Here is a 23,682-nt window from a genome sequence, read left to right on the forward strand (position 1 = left end):
ATTGCTATTGTTTTTTAATGTTTGATGCTTTGTTGTGTTTGTATATATGTTGTGTATATATATATGTGTGTGTGTGTGTGTGTGTGTGTGTGTGTATATATATATATATATATATATATATATATATATATATATATTCCCCATAGTGGCTGGGGAAACCCAGCAAGATAGGTGGGATATAAATACAACAACGACAACAACAACACTGCAAACTGATGTCATGAATGGCCTGCATTGGGTATAATATACTAGCCACCGGAAATTCTGTTGTGGTATCTATATTATACACGGACCCAAACAATTTCCCTTACTTAGCTGTGCATCCTACCATAGTAGGAGCATGAGCTTCTTTCATTGAATCCATAGGTGACCAGGGAGTACAGGCCCCACCCATCCCAAATGCACTACTTCTTGTGTTGAGGTACCTCAAATCAGATACTGTATCATTCCACACTAAATATTGGCACTGATATAAAACAGAGACAGCTTGCATTCTCATCCATTTATCACCTCATCCTATAGATAAAAGGACTGAGGTGAGAAAGCGGTTAACATACAAACCAGAAGACTTTCTGATTTTTGGGTTGTCAAACACTGTTTCTCCTTAGCCCAGTTTTACTAACAGTTCTCAGATCCCCTTTTTAAACCCCCTCCTTGCAAAAGGCTCAAATTCTGGAATTTAGATGAGACCTGTGCCATTGGTTATCTCAGATCTCTAGAACAAGAGAATATTGGTTACTTACCTATTAGGCTAAGTTCTACTTTTCCTTCCAATTTTGACAATATGCTGCTTATATCCATGTTTTTCTTCACCTTTATTGTGAAACTGCACTCTGATCTGCTACAATGTGGGGGGGGGAGAGAGAATTTAGTAAATGCTACTAGATTGAATGCCAGCATATGAATTATTTAAAGCAGTGTTCCTGCTTAATTAGTTAAATCACGTTAGTCCGAACTATACAAGTGTGCACCATTACTTGGCTTGTCCTGTTAGACAAACGAGGACCAAACACTTGTTACTACTTATTGGATCTAATTAAACTAATTTAAAAACAAAGCAAAACCCTATTTGTAGGAACAACAAACATCAATAAGAGTCATCAATATTTTCAGTATCTATGGGGATTTGAAGGTGTGTTTAAAAAATAATAATTCAAGACTTAATGGCTTTCCACTTGAGAGGTTAGAAGACTGAGATGGCACTCCCTTCCTCAAACATTTCTTCAGAAGTGGCTTTGCTGTTTAGAAAGTTGTTCCGGGTATAGACCCTTAAGTTGCACCCCTGTAGGCACTTATCTGGGAGCAAGTCTTGCTGAAGCCAATAGCAGTTACTTCTGAGTTGGATAGCTCTATAAAATGTCTATTAAAGCATTGAAGTGCCAGTCTTTCCACTTTTTCTTGTATGTGTAGCCAATAAAAGAATCACTAGGAATATGACAAACCTTTGGATTACTTCATGACACTGTATGATGGAAGACTATAAAAGAACAAAATTAAAATAAATTACTTGATCATCAAGTTCAAAATGACACAAGCGTACACAAATAAATATCTTTAGTAATAACTGAATGCTTACTTACCTCACTTATGCTCTGAAGGGTTTGGTTGAAATCTGAAATGCTAAAAGGAAAGTTATTATCAGCTTAGTCAGAAATGCTATATTTGATTTTTACTAGTAAATTATCCCTGAGCCAGTTTAGTGTCCAGCAGCTCCCCCTAACACTGGAGCCCATCCTACCCTATGCCTACAACAGGCTTTCAACCTTTTTGAATCCACAGCTCCCTGGACCAACTACATTCTTTCTGTGGCACCCCTGTGGGGCTCAGAAGCCCAGTTATGTCACCACTTTCCTGCAGAGTTGGAAGCCTCTCACCCTTTTTCAAACAATATCGCTTGTGGAGTGTTCCTTCAGCTTCCTCTCCTCTCCCCTCTTCCTGGGAGTCCTCCAGGCAACTGCTGCTGCCATCCCTGGTCTCTGAAATCCCCCCAAACCCCACAGAGAGGTGCCTCCCAGAGGCACCATTTACCTGCGGAACTTATAGCCAGGGCTGCTACAACAAACAGCTGTGCAAGCCTTGGGGAGCCTTTGTTGTTGAACTACAGCTCCCATCAGCACCAGCAAGCATGGCCAATGGTCAGAAATTATAGTGGCTGTAGTTCAGCAACATCTGGAGAGCCAAAGTTTCCCCACATATTTCCCAAACTCAAATTGTATTTGCATCCAAACCTGGTATCATGGTTTCACTAACTATGGTTAGTTTCAACAAGCCACGGTTTGAAGTTGGCTTGTTTTGAAATGGCTCATAGCGATGTATCATGTCCTCTGTTTCACACGCAATAAACCAAGCTTAAGGGAAACTAAGTGTATGAGCTTCTGGCATCCTACAAGTAATGTGGGAAGAGGAGATAAGTGTGTAAAATATGCAAACCTGGGAGACTAAGTACTCAGATGTTGCATTAAACCATGGTTTAGAGCGATGGGCGAATGCAGCCAATACTATGTGAAAGTATTCGAAATGAAATAAGACCAAACATTCAATATGATGTAAGGGACAAAAACCTAATAAAGAACTATGGAATGCTTACTTTGGTTCTTTTAGTACTGGTGAAGTATCTTGCAATTGGTACTGACTGGTGCTGTCCCCAGGATATTGCTGGGAGAAGAAAAAGAAAACATTAACAAAATGTACAGTCTTGTGTACATTGCTAGGATCTCATTAAAGAGTAGAGGACAGATATAATAACAATGTAGGTGACGTGGCCCTTCACCCAGGAGGTATGTTGCTTTAAGAAACCCTATCCCTACCCAGAAACCCTACTTTCGTTATCTTGAAGTGAGCGAAACAAGTTGACCCTGAAGCTTTTACCACAACACACTGGGAGTATCTGACAAAAGCTGCTGGGGGGGGGATACATTTCCTCAGGTTTTCACCTTCTGAACCTACTTCCACTGGCAAAGCAAGGGGCCTAAGTATACATATCCCTGAGTATGTGTTGGACCTTGCAAGTTCCAAGATTCTATCTTACTGGATGACTCCCTGCCAAATAAGTCAATTAATATCAATCATAAAAAGAAGGTTTCTCATTATGTCCATCTCTTAATGATCAACTTTATTGGTAGCAAGCAAGAATTTCCTGCAGCCTAGGTTAATGTGACTTCCCATTCACTGCCTGTGTCATACCTGCCCAGTGCTGAATTTACGTATAAGCTAAACAAGCTATAGCTTAGGGCCCCACTCTCTTGGGGCCCCCCAAAAAATTTAAAGGGAAAAAAAACCTGGATGTGCATTTATGAAATATAAAATAAAATAAATCCTACATACAGCAACAGTGTTTTGTGTTGTGTATGGACCTATTAGGTCCATAAATGACCATATAGCATATATTCAAACCAAAAAACAGCAACGACTTGTTGTTGACAAAAGACAGCTGGACATATAAAGGGCCCCATTACCTTCGGTAGCTTAGGGCCTCATCAATCCTAAATCCAGCCCTGTACCTGCCCACTTAATATCAAAAGTTACCCCATCAATCACACAAGTTTTTCCTAGGGGACCCTCCTGGTGGCTCTTTTCTGATACAAGCATATAATTTCCCCAATACCATCACAGGATATAATTATAATATCAAGATTGCAACCAAAATTGGATCACGGAATAGCAATTCATCAAAATGAAGAGACTTACGAGTGTTAAGTTATAGAAAGCATTAGAGCTGTTTCCCCTGGACTGAAATTTCATAGTGCCCATGTAGAAGACTGAAAAGTAAAAGTCGTCATCATTAATAGCTTGGTTTAGAATGATTTTGTCAACAGAAAACACATACTCCCTCTGCTTGCGGCAATATTTTTAATTGCCGTGTGCCATCCAGAGTAATGCATTTGCATTAGAATGGTAGGATATAAATTTCTATATAAATAAATTGTGAAAATGAGCCTGCATCAGCCTTGGGGTGACAAAACGCTCCTTTCCATTTCTTCCACACATGAGAGGAGAACACAAAAAGCTTCTGTTTCAACTTCGGAACTAATCACTGTTAAACTCTACAATTTCAGCTGAAAAAAAGCTAATCTAAAATGGAAGTAAGAGAAGGTCACTAACCTGAGTCTTGGCAGAGAGATGATAAGTTGCATGCATGATTGCCTAGAATTTTTAAAAAGGAAATAAAAAGTTTAATTCAAACATTATAAAATAAGTTTATGATAACTTTCACTCATTATCCTACCTATTTCTAATGCAGCTCCTAGCATGGAATCAAAATGGGAGTGATATATTTCTGTCTTTAAAAACTGAGTGAGGGCCTAAATTTAGTGGAATAAATGTGGGGACAGAACACATAGCAAGGCAGAACAATGTGACACAACTCTAATATATACTAATAGGTTTTAATTTTGATACCTTACCAACCACAGTTGTAGAAGTTGACATAGCTGTGTTTCCAGTGTATATTGTTCTGTCTACATCAAGGGAAATTTATGTTCTTAATAGACAGGTATATGCAGATCCTTCCTCTGCACACAGCCCACACATCATTATTATTTAGAAATTTAGTATAAAATAATGATCGTAATGGAATTGTACCACCAGCACCCCCAAAATACCATTGCTGGCTTTAACAAGGAGAAAGATGCTAATTTTACATCAAAATATCACTGTGGCTGTATTTTAGCTTTTACCAAGAGGCAAGGCCTATTTCTATTCAAACTAAAAGCACTGTAAAAAGTTAGCTACCGTTTACATGCATTCTCTGTGCAAGCAAATCTTACCTTCAGTATTCAGTGTTTCCTCTGAAGATGCATCTAAGAATATAAAACGCAAAATCAATGCAAACTGCAAAATTAAAGAGGAAAAGTTAAAGAAGACAAGCCTACTCTATGTCAAAAATATGAATGAAATCTTGCCTGTGGCACTGTTAGGGTAGGTGACAAAAGTGACAATGGATGAGTCTGCTGCAAATAAAGAATTTTTTGAATTAAAATTGAAAATATAGAGAAGCACAAACAATTTTTAAATAGTTTAACTTTCATTTATAAACTTGGAAATGAATGGATTAAATTAGGCTTTGGGTATAACTTTGTCTACTATGTGTATGCTATAAGATGAAAGTTTGTTCCCTATGACGGAGATCCAAATAAATGTGAAAGCAGTTCTGCGAGCAAGAGGGAATTTTAGACTTGCTTTCCTAAAAATTCCCAGCAGCACGACAGGTTGCTTTTGCAACTGTGGGGGGAGTTTCAGAAGCAGTCTGTAGTAGGACACAGGGGTCTGCTTTTCAAAGATGTCAAAACTTCTGACAAGCGATTGCAGTGTCTTGTATAAGCTTAAACAGTTCTTTGTATCTTCTACCAGTAGAAGTCTTGTTGGGCTAGCACAACAATTAGTAAAGATTTTATTAACACTCTTTTGGTTTCATCTCACCCTGAAATGCAATGTCACATTTTCATTGCCCTACACCTTTATTTCAATTTTTTGTTAATGGAAAAGTGTTTTAGCAACAAAAACAGGGAAATAACATGATACCCACCACCAGGGTTATTATAGTACAGTACTGTAAATGCATGCTGAGTTGCACATGGCCCCACCCACAGCAGTTATGTCATGTCCACAGTGCGGACAGAGCTTAGTGGGATGTATACACAAAGAAACAAAATACTCATTAGTGTGGAAAGCCAGTTGCAATATACAGTGGTACCTTGGTTTACGAACTTAATCCATTCCGGAAGTCCATTCTTAAACCAAAGTGTTCCTAAACCAAGGCGTGTTTTCCCATAGCAGCGGGGGAATCGATTTACAAATGGAACACACTCAACAGAAAGCAAAACATGTTCTGCTTCCAAGGCAAAGTTCACAAACCAAAACACCTACTTCCGGGTTTGCAGCGTTCGTAATCCAAATTGTTCATAAACTAAGCTGTTCTTAAACCAAGGTACCACTGTAAAGGCAACAGTGCTAGGAGTCATGCCTCTAGAGAAGCAGCCTTACTCTCGTGTCTGCTGTCAGAGTTTCTTTATCACTTGTAAAGATGCCCTTGTAATCTACATAAAATATTCATACTGATTACTGTATAACACTGAGAAGCTGTGATTATTGTGTGTAGCTTGGAGGTATTTTTCTTTCCAGAGTTATTGCTTTTCACAGAAAGAACAGAAGAGGAAGAGGAAGAGGAAGAGGAAGAGGAAGAGGAAGAGGAGGAGGAGGAGGAAGAAGAAGAAGAAGAAGAAGAAGAAGAAGAAGAAGAAGAAGAAGAAGAAGAAGAAGAAGAAGAAGAAGAAGAAGAAGAAGAAGGGGGAGGAGGGGGAGGAGGAGGGGGGAGGAGGAGGGGGGGAGGAGGAGGGGGAGGGGGAGGAAGAGGAGTTGTTTGGATTTGATATCTCGTTTTATCACTACCTGAAGGAGTCTCAAAGCGGCTAACATTCTCCTTTCCCTTCCTCCCCACAACAAACACTCTGTGAGGTGAGTGGGGCTGAGGGACTCCAGAAAAGTGTGACTAGCCCAAGGTCCCCCAACAGCTGCATGTGGAGGAGTGGAGACCCGAACCCGGTTCCTCGGATTACGAGGAACCACTACACCACACTGGCTCTCAATACAGGACAAAATAACATGCAAGATAGGTAAACAAATAACATGACTAAAATGATTTATATTCACCAATATTCATGAAATGCCTTAGAAATTAAATCATCTGAAGGAGAAATTCTTGCTGAACCTAATTATGATATACTAACTTATTTCGAAACCATAGATTTGTAAATCCTTGAGTAAAAGCAGCACACATTTAGCACCTAAGTATGGAAATAATTTATCTAGTTGTATAATAAAATGAGGAACATACATATGCATGTATAGCAGCAATTTTTTTAAAGGCTGACACCAGATACAGTTTGTAATCTGTTGTAAACCGACGGGACATCAGTTGCATCTTTCATCTTCATTATGGCGTGTTATATTTTATAATACTTTTCTTGAAGTAAAGTTTAAAAAACAAAAATAGACATACCTGGTGTACTTCCTGGAGCTTTCCCAAATTTTTGTGAGATACGGCCAGCATTGCCTGAGTGGGAGACAGTTTAATTAGTTAGGCTAAATAAAAGTTTTGTTTGCCCTTTAAAACAAAACAGAATACAATTATTGTTCAGCTACCAATATTGACCACAAGATGGCAATATGAAACTATTTAACCATATTGTAACTAAAGAATTTCTGTTCAAGTTGACAGGTACAACAAACACTCCCCCCCCCAAAAAAAACACAACAACATCCCAACTCTCACACAGAGAGAACAGTTCGGGTACACATCATGGAATAATAAATAGCAACCCAAAATTAGGTTGTGTGTTTAAAGGTAAGGTGATATTGAAGAAACACACAAAATTTGTTAAACTTTTATACTGTACATTAAAAATAAAACATTTCCGAACAATTATTCTTTCATATGCAGAAATTCATAAAATGCACTGACATATGTATCAGTTGTTCACTCCAAACAAAGGAGTTGATTTCAAAATAAAAATAAAAATTACCTACCAAAACCTAAAACATTCTTATTTGGACGTAACTGCAGGATAGTTTATTGCTAGAGGACCAGGCCTGAATAAGCCATGGGCCAACATATTTCAGCCAACTCTGATTTGTTGGACTCATCCACCTTCAAACCATGGTTTATAATTCTAACTTGTTTGAATAAACCTATTAAAACTTAAGTATAGTTCCCAGTTTGGACATAACAATAGACAGACCATAATTAGTTCAAATTAGTAATCAAATGTTTCCAATCTACTTTCAGCTATTACCAGAGGAAGAGAAGGGATAAAAGAATGCATGGGACCCAATCTCACTGTGGTGCTAAACCATGGTTTAGTCTTACCTCTGAACGAGACCATTGACTACTTTGAATACATAGATGTTACAAAAATAGCACTTTTGCTATCTACTTAATCACTACAGTAAAAAAAAAGTCCTAATGAATCAGGCCAAAGACCCAGCAACCTATTCTCACAGTTGCTAGCCAAACACACACAGCCTTTTTTAAAAACCCAAAGAAAGATAGGAATGCAAAACCTCCATACTTCTCTCAAACCTGAAGATAGGCACACATTTATACCTACAATTCTAAACTTTCCCCCCTCTTATCAGCTATTGGGTAATCAGATGTTCCTGGTAATTCACTGCAAGTGTGAGGAAAACAGGGGGGGGGGATTTGGCGATAACACAAAGTTCAATTCAGGATCTGGGTATAAGTATAATAAAGGCTCCCCCTTGTCAAGTAACCAACAGGGGTCCATCAATCACAGGAATGTATTTTTTTTGTTAATCCTCCCCTGCTTGCACAACCTCAGTACAGTCGTACCTTGGTTCCTGAACAGAATGCAATCCATTCAAAAACCAAGACGTGGCTTCCGATGGACTGCAGGACCGTCCTACAGCCAATCAGAAGCCATGGAAGCCGTGCTGGACATTTGGTTTCTGAAAATTGTTCAAAACACTCACTTCCAATTTTTGATTGTTTGGGAGCCAAAACATATCAGTTCCAAGGCATTTGGCAACCAAAGTACGACCGTATTTCAGTTCTCTCAGTTTCTGCTGTGAAATGTCTGGAATATGCCTTAGAAAACACACATATATTAGTTGTGCGCTCATATTTATTTATTTATCATCATGATCTGCAGTCCCACGGCATTCAGTGTAGCTTAAATTTTTTTTTAAAAAAAACAACCTGTCAGGGGGACTCCCTACAGGGAGCCTCCCCCCATCATCCTGACCAGCACTTTGCCCAGCAACAGCACTAGCAGTGGGTCAGGGGAAAGCGGAATGGAAGGGGAAAGGCTCAGCGAGGCATCAGAGCCCCGGCAACGCTCTGGGGAACAGATGGTGGAAGAAGGGCTCAGTGACGTATCAGAGCCCCTGCACCACTCTGACCATCTAGGGGAGGAGGGACAGGGAGGCGTCGGAGCCCAGGCACCATCCCAGCCAGCAAGGGGAAGAAGGGACACCGCTCCTTCCGGAGCCCAAATTGAGGCGCGTGCCCAAACGCAGGGCTAAGGGGCGGCATTTCAGGGTGCCCAGGTTATTATGCTGGCCCCGAAGCCGATGGGCGCCATTGCCGGGTTCTGAGAGTCACTAGGCGGCCATGTTTTCTGCTATCTCTGCACTGTAAATAGCATGCACAATAAAACCTTTAAAGACACCACGGACTGGAGCGTCTTTACTCGGGAGTAGCTGCAGCAACTCCCTGACACAACCTCATTAATCATTTAAAAACAACAGCATCAGCACATCTCAATAAAAAACCTAAAACACTAGCGTTTAAAACTGGTCTAAAATTAACACCTTAAAAGGCCAGGCAAATAAAAAGGTCTTAACCTGGCTCCAAGAAGACATTAACATTTGTGCTAGGCAGGCCTCCCTGGGGGGAGCATTCCACAACTTAATCATTGCAAAAATTTACTCTGGCTGCCAATTAGCTACAGAGGTAAGTTCAAGGTGCTGGTTCTGGTGTATAAAGCCCTATACAGTTCTGGACCAGGAAACTTGAAATATTGATCTCATGCCTTAAATATCCAGCCAATCAATGCGTTCTATACGTGAGGGCTTCCTGCAGACCCATCTTTCCAGAAAGTCTGTACTGCACAACATAAGGTGCTGTGAGACCTGCCCACTGGAATTTCCTCCCCTTAAATATCAGACAGATACCATCTCTTTTCAGCACCTTCTGATGACCTTCCTCTTTCAGCAAGACTTTTAAGTTGAGATCTTTGCCAGTCTGCACCTGTTTTGGAATTGTTTTTAAGATTCTTTCATTGTTTTATCACTTGTTGTTTGCCACCCTAGGCTCCTTTGGGAGGGTGGGATATAAATTTACTAAATTAATAACATATATCATAAATAAATAATGCAATGCAAATTAATTAAGGGACAAAAACCTTTGTTCAGATCTGTTATACTAGCAAGGAACATGACATTTTAGACTCAAAGAGCCTAACTTCTCTCTAATATTTCCACTCCAACGTGGCTGTGAGGAACAGACTGCTCCTTTTAAAAATTAACTGCAGTTTAGGGTGTCATTTCAAACCAAAACTGTAGTTGATTTTTAACCATGATTAATGAAAACAAGCAAGCTTTATAAACTATGGTTAGAAGTTGGCTTGTTTCCATTAAGCATAGTTAAGATGAACCATGGTTTGTCTGTTCATATGACACAGCAAACTGCAGCTAATCTAAAACATTTCCAAATTGTTTATTGCTTCCACACTTGAGGGGAGGGGGGCATGCAAACTTGAGGGTCACACAAGAACATCCCAATGAAGCTAATGCAGTCAGAATGTGCCACATGTTGTTCAGCTTGTGGTTAAAATTGAACAGGAACAGAATCAAAGTTTCTCCCTTTCTTGTATTAGTTTGGACAGAAATTAGTCAAAACTAACGTGTGAAAAATCTGCTTTGAATACTTAAACAAGCCATCCATACGCCCTTTTTTTAGCATAAAGGTATTGACTATGCATGGATGAAGTAAACACTGCACAAGACCCATTTACATGTTACACAAAGACAAGAGGGTGAGGTGGTTAAGATTACATTGTGCTCGTAGAGTGATTTCTAGGCAGTAACTTCAGTATGAAAAATACAAACAAGGAAAATGAAAAAGGTTAAATGATCAGAGCTCTTTCTTATGATAACATGCAGATAGAAGTAGGTATGTGAATCAGCAGGTACGATTTCTAGAGCTGCAGCATTCTTCCTGTGATTAGTCATTCTTCTCATATGTGTGTGTGTGTGTGAGTGAGTGTGTGTGAGTGAGTGTGTGTGTGTGTTTCTGAATTTCTAAATCCAGGCGAAGGGACAGGAAAACAGTACAGAGCACTTTCATTGTGGTGCACTTGCTGCACAGCTGCTTGTACTAGATAAAAAAAGGAATAATTTACCATAGACAGATGACAGTCACGACTCTTACTTTCGTTTCTCCCCTTTTGTCATATTCTGGGCAGAATCAGTTTACAACTTTGCATGCAGCATCAAGTGGGACACAAAGCAACCTAAAATGCAGTTTAACACCCTTCAGACTAGCCTTACTCAGGAAGTGGGTTCAGAGCTTTGGGGTTTCACTGTCTTTTGTCCCTGGTACTTCTTACAGATCCAGAGATGTCATTACTTATTACTCTGGAGTCTCAGACCTTCACCCTCAATCTTAACCACTCAGTGGTACTATACCTGCTGCATCAGGGGAGCAGGTGGCTCTGTGGTCTAAACCACTGGGCCTCTTGGGCTTACTGATTGGAAGGTCGGCAGTTTAAATCCCTGCAACGGGGTGAGTTCCCGTTGCTCTGTCCCAGCTTCCGCCAACCTAGCAGCTCGAAAGCACACCAGTGCAAGTAGATAAATAGGTACCGCTGCGGCAGGAAGGTAAACAGCATTTCTGTGTGCTCTGACACTCGTCATGGTCCTCTGAGCTCCAGTAGCAGTTTAGCCATGCTGACCATATGACCTAGAAAGCTGTCTGTGGACATACACCGGCTCCCTCAGCCTAAAGCAAGATGAGCGCCACACCCCATAGTGGCCTTTGACTGCTGCATCTCCTATTACCATTTGCCATGGATGCTTCAGTTGACATTGATGCATTGCCGCAGGTTGGACTAGTTGATCCCCGAGGTCCCTAACTCTAAGATTCTATGATTCTATGACATTGTTACCGTATGAGTTTGGGGGAAGGGGAAGCCTGTAAGTGTTAAGATCTAATCAAGGATTCGAATTCCCAGAATAGCCAGGCTAGCTTCTTGGTGATGGGTCGTTAAGGTAACAAAGGAAGAGGATCTGTACCAGACTGGCAGTTAGAAAGACAAAGTTGAGAATTGAGCAATGTTAGCTATTATTTATTTATTTATTTGTTTGTTTGTTTATTCATTCCCCACCTACCTGGCTGGGTTTCCCCAGCCACTCTGGGCGGCTTCCAACAAAACAGTAAAATACAACAATCTATTAAACATTAAAAGCTTCCCCTTCAGATGTCTTCGAAAAGTCTGGTACAGTAGTTGTTGTTCTCTTTGACATCTCTTTGACATAAGCTGGAAGAAAAGCTGCATGCTGGGAAGCAATGGGCTGGGAAGCAAGAGAGTGATGTTTGATTTCTGTTTAAATCCAAGGCTGCAGTTACGGGAGAAGCAAGGTGTTAACGCTGTGAACCCCCCTCATATACAATCCCTCAGGTTGTATATATGTGCAAAGAAACCATATATCATAAAGACACTACAATTTCTGCCGTACCTCATTCCAAAAGAAAATATGAACCTTGAGCAAGTGCCTGGAACCCCTTAAATCTCACACTGCTAGGAAATTGGGGTGGCATGCAACAATATGATACAATACCACCACATTCTGTGCATTCGTTAAAGCTTCCATTTTTGATTTACAGCTACAATTGCATCATGCACATTTAATTGTAAGCTTAATATGAGGAAAGGCAATGGCAGGCTGTAAGGGCACCACAGAATTCTGATAATCTCAGCATTGTTTCTTTTATCAAAGTATTAGCTGCAGAAAGATATTTTTGGAAACAGGAAGTCTGGGTCTATAAACGGGTATAGGGCTTAGAGCGAGAGGTGCCCTGCCTTCATAACTTCCTGGCACTCTTCCCAAAGTAAACAGCCCTTATGCCTATCATTTATCCATACCTCTTCTCTTGTCATCATAGCAATCTCAACTGAAAAAAAAACCAAGTACCTTTGTGCTTTGTACAGTATCTCTGTTGATACTGCACAGGTGAACATAACTACAAAAATGTAGTGAACATCTGAAGAGATTTGATAGCAAGGCTGTATTGTGCAGAGACAGCATGTTTTATTTAGGTCCAATCCATTACATTATCCTGCACATGTACCTCCTTCCATTGTGTGTTTTCCGAAGCACCTGCATCCTTCTGAGCCTCTGCAGCACCTCTAGACTCTGAATATCACTTGCAAGGAGAGAATACACATTCCCTCCCGATTAGTGAGTCAGCTTGCAAAGTGTGCATGACTTGTTGAGCATCTGCCATACCCCTTATCCCATCTACAGCTGCCTTTCAGAGAAAAGGTGTATTCGTTCCAATACACAGCAGCACATGAAAACACAGTGAGATGGTACTGAGATAATTCAGCGCCAAACAATTTAAGACTGTTCCCTCCTTCTCCCTGCCCATAGTCTACCTAGTATCTCATTGTTATATACTGAGTCAAGCAGCCCTATGGGTGCCCCACCTGCCTTGCTGCCTTCACCACCAGTATCAGCTGAAATCATGCAATATCTTTTGGCAACAACTTGTCCAAATCGGGCAAGATATTGCCTGGAATCGGCACTGATATTGGTGCTTCTTCTCCACCAGAGGCGGATGCAGCAGGGCAAGCGGAGAAGCAACGGCAACAGCTTGGGCGGTGGGAACAACAGGGGAGGGAAAGGCAGCACTTCCCATTTTGCCTCAAGTGGATAAGCCACCCCTGACAGTAAGACATCCCCGTAAACAGGAAAAAGGGCACACTATTACTTACCACATGGCAAAGAGTTGCTATACAGTGCTGTCTTATTATAGACCCAGTTATCCTTCCTCCAGCGAATAGTGGCGCCATCTTGGCAATTCTGAGTACGGAATACTTCTCCTTTAGGCCACATTCTGAACAAATACAGTTCACCAACCATTCCATTTGAAGCATTTGAGGGTGTGCCGGGCTTCTGTGAGCAACCAAGTAAAAGCTGCCCACCTGCAGCAAGCTGCCGAGTTATATTTATTTTTTCATTTATTTTTTCTGTACCATTTATATATATATTCACTTGCTGCTGTTCACTTCGCCATCCTGTGCAGACCTGGTACCAGGTGTCCTCATCCAGTTTCTCTTCCCAGGTTATATTTTCGCCAAATAGCCAAACAGTCAATTTGCCTTGTCCTCCTGTAAGCCCAAATTCATAACAATCTGGCGCTGGCAGGTCGCAATCTGGTTCTTTTTTGTAGACGAATGCCGTCCAATCGTTTTTCGGGTCATATAGTTTAAGATGAATACAGAATGTGAAGTTCATAAGAGCAGGCACGGACGTCGCAGGTGACAAAGTCCACACTTCTTCACATGAGGTATTAAACACAGCTCTGTAATTTCCTAAGAAATTATTCTCAGCTGCAAGAAGAAAACAAACTTTTGAAATCATTTTGTACAAAAATGATTAGTTTCTGCAGCACTTTTATGACTTCCTGTAACTGACTTTCTGGAATCTTATGACAAAGTAGCACTATGTTTCAAATTCACAGATTTCCTCATATCATCTGGGCATTCCTAGCATACACATCACCTTCTGATTTCTTATGCTATCTGGCTGACATGGGAGCATAGCATCATCCCTTTCCATACATATAGGCAGTGCTTTTGCTGGGGACGACGACGCAGGGGTACACAAACCCCTAAACATTTTGTGAAACTAAGTTTGGCCTCATTGAGGGGCAGTATTTCAACATGAGTAGGGAAATGAGAGTAGCCCTAAACATATTTTTTAAATAGAAAAAAGCATTGCAGATAGGATAGAACAGGCATCCCCAAACTGCGGCCCTCCAGATGTTTTGGCCTACAACTCCCATGATCCCTAGCTAACAAGACCAGTGGTCAGGGATGATGGGAATTGTAGTCCAAAACATCTGGAGGGCCAAAGTTTGGGGATGCCTGGGATAGAACCTCAGCTGCAGTTCCTTTGCACATCATTATTAACCCTTAGAAAATTACATTCACACTGGCATGGGAAGGAGTTACAGTGTAGACTTCTCCCAGGGAATTTGGGCTCTCACGTGTACAAAGCCCAGGACACCCCAGAGGCAAACTTAAACCCTGCCACTAACCCCTATCTGCATTCCCAATATGCATATATTTTTAATAATCTGAAATATGCTAAATAGTGATCTAATGAAGCAAAGAAAAGGATTAGACAGATTAACTGTCATGTTTTCAAGTATGATTAAGTGCATGTAAATCACATCCAAGTGCAATACTCATGGTTGAAGCATAACTAGAACCATTTTGTGACTGAGTTACACTGCTTATATAAGAGCACAATTCAAATGTATTCCATGTATTTAAGAGACTGGACAGACATTACTTTGTGTATCTGGAATGACAACTAGCAAGCCTCAGTCATAGCCTGTCCTCTTCACCCCATTTCTGCCAGACAAAAGCAATATACGGTATGTTTTGCCAAAAGCACTTGGCAAAATGTTGGAGTTATCCTAGTTCCCTGATCTATCTGCCTCTGCAGTTATGGATACAAATATACCTAGTATTTAGGACAGGTCAGGCACTGTGTTCTAGCCAACAAGAAAAGAATAGTTTCACGTATATTGAAACCATAAGTAGTTTAATTAAACTCAATTGAAACATCTAAAATAATTTTTGTTCAGTTCCTTTATTATTGGTGCAATGAAGTTCACTTCATAATCTTGGGCAAGCCACGATCCTGATTTATCTTACTTCATAGGGCCATGGTATGACAGACAGCATACTTTGAAAAGTGCTGTAGAAATGTTTGGATTAAATTATTACATATATCCATTTCACTGGTTGACTTCTGTGAAAATACTATTCATTCAAGACTAGTAAAAGAAAATATAACTGACATTTTTTCCAGGGAAAAATAATGGAAAATAAAATCTTACCTTTGCCAGAAGAAGCCAGAAACAAATGCAGGAAAAAGAGAGAGAGAGAAACCTTCCATTTTAGTAAGAGTTGATGAAATCTTGTAGCGCAGTTACGATATACTCCATGGACAATCATCCTAGAATGCAGAAGAAAACATCTGAAAAGAACTAAATACTTGGTGCTAAATACTTAGTACCTAACTAAGTCATACTCAGAGTAGGACCACTGAACTTACATATGCTCTGAGTATGGCTTAGTCAGGTATGGCTCTAAATATTAATTATCCTACATGAGAAAGATTTGCCCCCTTCACTTATGTCTGTGTTTCTCAAACTTTGTTTTGGGGTTCCCAGGAGTTTCTTCAAAGCATCTCTGTAACAATGAGCCTGCTTCCGTGACAAATAGGCTGTCATTATTTTCACCTGCAACATGGTCTCAGTTCATGGAGGGCACCAGTGAAGCACAACAGGTCTGTCTTAATTAGTACCAACCCAAGACACATTGATGACTGATGCAGAGAAGCAACCACTAAAGGGGCATGGTAACAGTACTCAAAGCTGGCCAACTTATTTTGGCACCGGATGCAAAAAAACTCTCCCCTATGCCTATTCCCTTCCCTGGCAGCAAAATATAAAAATACAGTAAATAACTAATTTCCTGCCCAAAATCAGCTACCTGAGTTTGCCAACCCACTCTAACTAATGGTAATGCCCATAATTTCTGTAGTGTGTTGGGTTTCCATGACAGAACATGGGGGTTCTCAACAGTTGTGGTTTCCCAAGATAAAAGAGTTTCCCAAGATAAAAGTATGAAAACAAAGTATTTGTCTAGAAGACTGTTAAGCTAACTACATCACAACTGAAAATAGCAGAACACAATACAGTCATACCTCGGTTTAAGTACGCCTTGGTTTGAGTATTTTCAGTTTAAGTACTCCGTGGATCTGTCTGGAACGGATTAATCCAGTTTCCATTACTTTCAATGGGAAAGTTTGCTTCAGGTTAAGTACGCTTCAGGTTAAGTGCAGACTTCTGGAACCAATTACACTCATACCTCGGGTTAAGTATGCTTCAGGTTGTGTACTCCGTGGACCCGTCTGGAACAGATTAATCCACTTTCCATCACTTTCAGTGGGAAAGTTCGCTTCAGGTTAAGTACAGACTTCTGGAACCAATTGTGTTTGTAAACCGAGGTGCCATTGTAATAAATTGTGTATTCACAGGTAATGAAATGTAGCCAGTCCAATAAAAGATTACCAAGAAGCAAATTTTTTTATCCTACAACCATTTTATTTAGATGACTATAAAATAACTTAAGATTGCCGGAACAAATATCAACAACCTCAGATATGCAGATGACACAACCTTGATGGCAGAAAGTGAGGAGGAATTAAAGAACCTTTTAATGAGGGTGAAAGAGGAGAGCGCAAAATATGGTCTGAAGCTCAACATCAAAAAAACCAAGATCATGGCCACTGGTCCCATCACCTCCTGGCAAATAGAAGGGGAAGAAATGGAGGCAGTGAGAGATTTTACTTTCTTGGGCTCCTTGATCACTGCAGATGGTGACAGCAGTCACGAAATTAAAAGACGCCTGCTTCTTGGGAGAAAAGCAATGACAAACCTAGACAGCATCTTAAAAAGCAGAGACATCACCTTGCCGACAAAGGTCCATATAGTTAAAGCTATGGTTTTCCCAGTAGTGATGTATGGAAGTGAGAGCTGGACCATAAAGAAGGCTGATCGCCGAAGAATTGATGCTTTTGAATTATGGTGCTGGAGGAGACTCTTGAGAGTCCCATGGACTGCAAGAAGATCAAACCTATCCATTCTCAAGGAAATCAACCCTGAGTGCTCACTGGAAGGACAGATCGTGAAGCTGAGGCTCCAATACTTTGGCCACCTCATGAGAAGAGAAGAATCCTTGGGAAAGACCCTGATGTTGGGAAAGATTGAGGGCACTAGGAGAAGGGGGCGACAGAGGATGAGATGGTTGGACAGTGTTCTCGAAGCTACGAACATGAGTTTGACCAAACTGCGGGAGGCAGTGCAAGACAGGAGTGCCTGGCGTGCTATGGTCCATGGGGTCACGAAGAGTCGGACACAACTAAACGACTAAACAACAACAACAACAACAATAAAATAACTTGCACACAGTTTTTGCTGTATATGGAAAGGATGGAAAATGGGGATCAGTTTTATTCACCAGACTAGGAGACAGGAATGTCAAGAAAAGGCCTCATCTGTTTGATAACAAATTGATATTTTTTTGCACCCATTACGTTTTAATTTTAGCTCACTGTTAATACTATATAAGCAATGCTAATTTGTGCACTATGAATTTTTCTTCCTATGAGATTGCAGTTTTGGCACAGACTGATTTACAGTATATTATATTAAGAAGTAGTTCATATTTCCACTTAAAAACCACATACCTGTATATCTGATACAAAATCACTTTATAGCACAGGGCATTCCAGAGCTTCCTGGAAATCAAAACCAGTTAAGTAAATCCTTTGCATAAGCTGTAGAGCCAAGAACTCTTGCTCTCTAGGCTACTATCTAAAAACCATAGATAGCACAAAGCTTAATGATTTATTACAATTGGTTAATATTATTAGTACCGGTATTAATAATAAATTGTAGCATACACTAGAGTAACATTAGCCTGTGTCCTTGCAAATGTTGTTGGACTCCCGTTCCCATCAGCCTGAGCTGGCCGGGCAAATGGTCGAGGATAATGGGAGTTGTAGTCGAACAACCTTAGGAGGGCCACCAGTCTTGATCAAGCCAAGTGAGTCAGTTCTGACCAGCAGTAGTTCTCTATGGTTTGAGTCAGAAGTCTTTCACATCAAATGCCAGGGATTGTACTTCTCACATACAAAACAACCTGCCCCCCTAAGCAATAGTCCCTCCCTTAAGTTTAATGCAGGATGATACTCTTAAAAGATCATTTAATAAGAAAATATTGAACCTGCAAAGCTCATAAAAGCATCCAAGATCATTGGAGAGCAAAGTGCAAGTAGATAAATAGGTACCGCTCCGGTGGGAAGGTAAACGGTGTTTCCGTGTGCTGCTCTGGTTCACCAGAATTGGCTTTGTCATGCTGGCCACATGACCTGGAAGCTGTATGCTGGCTCCCTTGGCCAATAACGTGAGATGAGCGCCGCAACCCCAGAGTCGGTCATGACTGGACCCTTTACCTTTACCTTTAAGGTTTAATGTATGCAAGGTGCTCATAGTTCTATCGTTTTGGTTATTCAGCTAGTTTGCTTTTTTAAAATTAATTTATGTTTAAGAATTTAAGAAGCACCTAACTGGATCCTATCAAGGTCCACCAATTCCAACATTCCATTTCCAAGAGTACTGGTCAGCTGATGCCAAGTGAGAAACCCATAAGCAGAACTAACCAGGTCTGGGGAACCTTCAGCCCTCCAGATATTACTGAACTACAACTCCCATCAGCCCCAGCAAGCATGGCCAAAGACAAAAAAAATGACAGGAGTTGCAGTTCAGCAACAACTAGAGGCCCAAAGATTTTCTATACCTGCTATAAGGCAATAGCTTCCCTATGTTGTTGGTACCAAAGCATCAGGAATTCAGGCAATTCTTGTAATTTTAATGTCAAGTCTGATAAAAAAATGCTGTATGATTTTAAACAAAGCAGAATCTTTTGATAGCAGTTAATTAAAAATAATTCCGGCACAATCTGCAAATGTTCTGTTGTAGAAAGGTTCTCTTTATATCTCTTGAGTATTTTAACAGCATTGTTAACATTAATTTTCTTCCATGAATAAGATAGCAGTATTAGCACAGTGACGTCTGTTTACCCACATTGTGTTGTAGCAGTCGTTCTCTGTTCAAATCTAAGTCAATTCATGGACAAAAACCACAAGGACTCATCCAACAATTAGTACTGCATTACATGGCTCCCTGCCTGTTCCTCCCATTACTTGCTGTGGTTATTAGAATGTGAATCTGCTTGTGTGTGTCCAGATTGGCATACAAAAATAGTATTTTAAAAAAAATATTTTTTAAAAAAGCTTGGCGCAAGAAAGCATATGTAATGGGGAAGGTATAAACACTGGAAAGTCTTATGTCACTGTGAAAACTAGCAACTGGTTTAATAGAAGCAACTTCTTTATAAAATTCCCTTTTTTCCTGTAGATTTTTCCAAGAGGCACTAAGGAAGCAAGCCAGATCACACTGAAGTCAAGAGAGCTGTCCCCATGCACTAATGAAGTGGCTTTCTTGAAGTCCTTTATTGGCTTACTGGCAATGTATCAAACATATTTGTAACAAATGGAAGACAAAATATGATGTTCCTTTTTTGAAGTTTCATGGTATTGCACAGAAACTTTCTGGTGCTTTAAAAAAAAAAGAGTGTTAAGATTCCATCATGTAAATTTTGCTGGTAGAGGTAGGTGACTCTAAAGAGGGATCACTGAAAAGATTTTTGTTTATTTGCTGTCTACTATGAAACACCTTCATCTAGTTAGTTGGTGCTACAGGGATAACTTTTGGCTTAACTCAGCACAGCATCAAAAAGCATAGAGGAGCAAAGCAGCTGAAATTTACTCACCGGGAAACCACACAGTCTCTGTAAACCATAGTTTGGCTTACCATGTCATGCGAACCAGGCCCCTGTGTTGTGCCTCAAATGTGCTTTAAAGGCACAGTTGTGTGCAGCCACAGTTAGCATCTTACCTCTTTACCCTAGGACGGGTAATTTAAGATAAAGGAGCCAGCGAGCATCCATTCACCACACAAGCAGACACCGTGCACATGGAAACAGTGCAGGCATTACACTAGCTTTCTTGTTTTTATTTGTATTCAAAATGAATTCAAAATATAAGAGGAAGATGTGTTGTCAGAGAGGTAGAGGGGAGTTTGACAGGTGGTTCACATGGCATGGGTAGTGAAATCTTAGCTTAAATCAGTACTCTGTAGCTCTTACAGCTCATGGCTAGTAAGGAGAAAGCTTAACCACAAATCCCAGTTCAGACACTTTGCCAAGCCATCACAACAGCGAAAGAGACCAGAGGGGAGAAAAGCTGCTGCAAGATCCTCTCTAGGAGTTTGCACATTTGTGTTGCCCCAAGTAAGCCATATTTTGGCTTGCTGTTTCATGCAAACCAGAAGTATGACTGGAGGAAGGTGTTGGGAACAAACACCAAAAACAGGGATGGAAATCCCAGTGCAATCAGATACAGCAATTACGGTGCTTTGTGCTGTAGGTACAACATATATGCTAGGTATCTAGAATACAGGTTGCTGTGAACTGCAGTCCCAAATATGTATACAGTGGTACCTCGGTTTATGAACACAATTGGTTCTGGAAGTCTGTTCATAAACTGAAGCATTCATAAACTGAAGCGAACTTTCCCATTGAAAGTAATGGAAAGTGGATTAATCTGTTCCAGACGGTCCGTGGAGTACTTAAACTGAAGCGTTCGTAAACTGAAGCGAACTTTCCCATTGAAAGTAATGGAAAGTGGATTAATCTGTTCCAGATGGGTCTGCGGCGTTCATAAACCGAAAATTCATAAACCGAGGTGTTCTGTATGCAGAAATCCCACTGAAATCTATGCAACAAGCCTCGTTCATATATTGCTTAAAAGAGTTGGAAGCCCTTATCCATGGTAATAGTGATTTGTGACTATGACTGCTATCCTATTCTAGTTTTAATTCTTATTAAACTTCTGCAGAATCTGACTGTGGTAAGAATATTCCCCACAATGAAATCACCAGCTTCCCATCCAGATAAAAATACCAGGTCATGAGATATACAGATACATTGAGAAACCAGGTAGACACAGCTAAGACAAAACAATTCCTCCAAGTTAACCCATCTTGCCTGCGTCTTGCTGCTGATGCAAGCCATGTCAGACCCTAACCTACAGTCAAGTTATGTTTAATCTGCTCTCTGCTTGCTCTTCTTCTCTCAAAAAGTCTGTGCTCTACCTTTATCTGTCTTGACCTGTCTACTATCTATGCCTCCAGTGTCTTCCTTAAATACACTTGATCACTCTTTCTTGCTTAATGCTCTATGTTTCTGTGATTTTGTCCTCAGCTTGTCCCACTATATCTGCATAAACAGTCTTCCAGTGTTTCCACAAGGGGAAGCTTTCCTACTCTCTCTGTCTCCTCACTGGGGTTCCTCATGGAACTGCTCTTGCACCTTTATGCAGTTGACACTCAGCTCCACTATAGACCTGTCTCCCTCCTCCAGGTTCAATCCTTGGCTTGGCATCTCCAGGTAGGGCTGAAAGAGACACCTGTCTAAAACCGCAGCCAGTCAGTGTAGCATTACTGAGAAAGTTAGACCAATGCTCTGACTCAGTATATGGCAGTTTTTAATGTTCCTGTCTCTGATATTTCCTTTAACTTTCATCCTTGTATTAAGACTTGCTTATCTTTCCTCCAAAGCCCTTCTTTCCTTTTTCACACTCCATGATGTCACCATCCATGCAGGACAAAGCTTTGATACGTCTCCTTTTTCTTCACCAGCAAAGCCTGTTTCTTCTCTCTTTACAACACTGAGAAAAGGCAGGCCTTCCTATTGGCAAAAACTGAAGTTCGTGCTCTCACCTTAGCTACTACTATAACCTTTGCTCTCTGGTCTTTGGTTGCCATTGCTAAGCAAAACATCCTTCACTTCTATCCAGAGCTCTATCACCAAAATCAAACTCAGCTTGACTGTGTGATAATCAGACTCTTCATCCTTACTTTCAAACTCCCCCATGCCCCTTCTTTTTCTACTCTCATACTGCAGTGCATTAGTGCAGTGGTGGCTGGTGACCATTGGGACTGGTAGGGTGGAAGGCAGGGAGGCCAACCAGTAGGTGGAACCAGAGCCAATGACAGGCACAGCCAGCAAATTCTAATTTTGTCCCCATGCTCCTCCCTGTTGAGTTCTACAAGGGTAACACTAAGATTGGTGAGGGAGCTGACATGCAGTGCTACACCCTGGACTGGCAGTAAGAAGGCAGACAGGTGGGGGCTGGACTGAGGGCAGACTGAAATCAGTGGGCAGTGTCCCATTAGCCTTAATGGACCAGCCTACACTGCATTCACGATCATGACCATCACCATCAACCATTCAAAGGTTTTGTGGTTCTTCAGGCAACTCTGCCTCTTCTCTCCTGCTGACTCTTATGCTTGGAATTGCTTCCTTGCAAGTTGCATGGTGCCACTCCTTCCAGCAACTCTCTCTCTCCCTTACACACTTTTTCCACTGAGTTTGGCAGAACCCTTTAGCTCACATACCCCAATGTAACTAAGCCTAAGTATAATAATAGGCATAATAGGCACTTAGTTGCAGAAAGTTTCTCGCCACTGTGAGTGTCAAGGAAGCTTTGCTAAAGAAATTAAGGGAAACTGCAGAGCTGACACAAGCTAGCCATGGAAAGTAACTACTACCCTCATTACTACTTGTGAACTCAAAATCAGAAAGTCCAGGGTATATAAGCAGACTTTACACAAGTTATACATGATAAAGCTATTTTAGCCATCTCACCCCTTGCTTTTTCCTGTAAGACCAATTGCAGTGGTTAACAGTTGTCAACAGGTTTACCACACCTATCAGCCAATCACCCATTCCCACCATCCTTCTGAGTAATACCCCTCCTCACCCTCTCACTATATATAAGGGTCTGGTGATTTCTGTTTCAGTGTATCTGAAGAAGTGTGCATGCCCACGAAAGCTCATACCAATGACAAACTTAGTTGGTCTCTAAGGTGCTACTGGAAGGAATTTTGTTTCTGCTTCTCAAAGAATAACTTAAGGAGCCAGGGCTGTAGCGATGGTGAAGAGGGGAAAACTGAAGAAAACTCCCTTAATTTGAAGCTCTGGGTATTTAAAAGCCTGTAACATTTAACTTTGCAAAAAATATAAAGTATGCAAGCAGATTCTACCTAATTGCTCATTAAATAAACAATTTTCTCCCTTCCAGTGTTCTTGTCCATGAGCACGAAGGCACCAAGAAGACTCGCAAGCAATATTATTATTATTATTTAAATTTGTTAGTTGCTTTATCCAGCCCAGG

General features: G+C 40.8%; 1 protein-coding gene across 4 annotated transcripts in view; it reads right to left on the reverse strand.

Moving 5' to 3' along the window:
* ADGRG2 (adhesion G protein-coupled receptor G2) overlaps positions 1–23,682 on the reverse strand; it is a 43,598-nt gene that overhangs the window by 16,573 nt on the left and 3,343 nt on the right. For 3 of the 4 annotated variants that reach the window (XM_035116579.2, XM_035116582.2, XM_035116581.2), the window contains exons 2-12: positions 15,653–15,771; positions 13,515–14,132; positions 6,998–7,051; positions 4,767–4,799; positions 4,404–4,457; positions 4,102–4,143; positions 3,688–3,758; positions 2,588–2,655; positions 1,581–1,620; positions 1,443–1,477; positions 744–841 (exon numbers count right to left, since the gene is read on the reverse strand). In XM_035116579.2, the coding sequence (XP_034972470.1) occupies positions 744–841; positions 1,443–1,477; positions 1,581–1,620; positions 2,588–2,655; positions 3,688–3,758; positions 4,102–4,143; positions 4,404–4,457; positions 4,767–4,799; positions 6,998–7,051; positions 13,515–14,132; positions 15,653–15,770 (1,231 nt within the window). In that variant the 5' untranslated portion in view covers position 15,771. The remainder of the gene's footprint in view (positions 1–743; positions 842–1,442; positions 1,478–1,580; positions 1,621–2,587; positions 2,656–3,687; positions 3,759–4,101; positions 4,144–4,403; positions 4,458–4,766; positions 4,800–6,997; positions 7,052–13,514; positions 14,133–15,652; positions 15,772–23,682) is intronic. The other variant, XM_060273515.1, reaches the window with a different exon arrangement.

Source organism: Zootoca vivipara, chromosome 4 (genome assembly GCF_963506605.1).
Source record: "Zootoca vivipara chromosome 4, rZooViv1.1, whole genome shotgun sequence".
Taxonomy (NCBI): domain Eukaryota; kingdom Metazoa; phylum Chordata; class Lepidosauria; order Squamata; family Lacertidae; genus Zootoca; species Zootoca vivipara.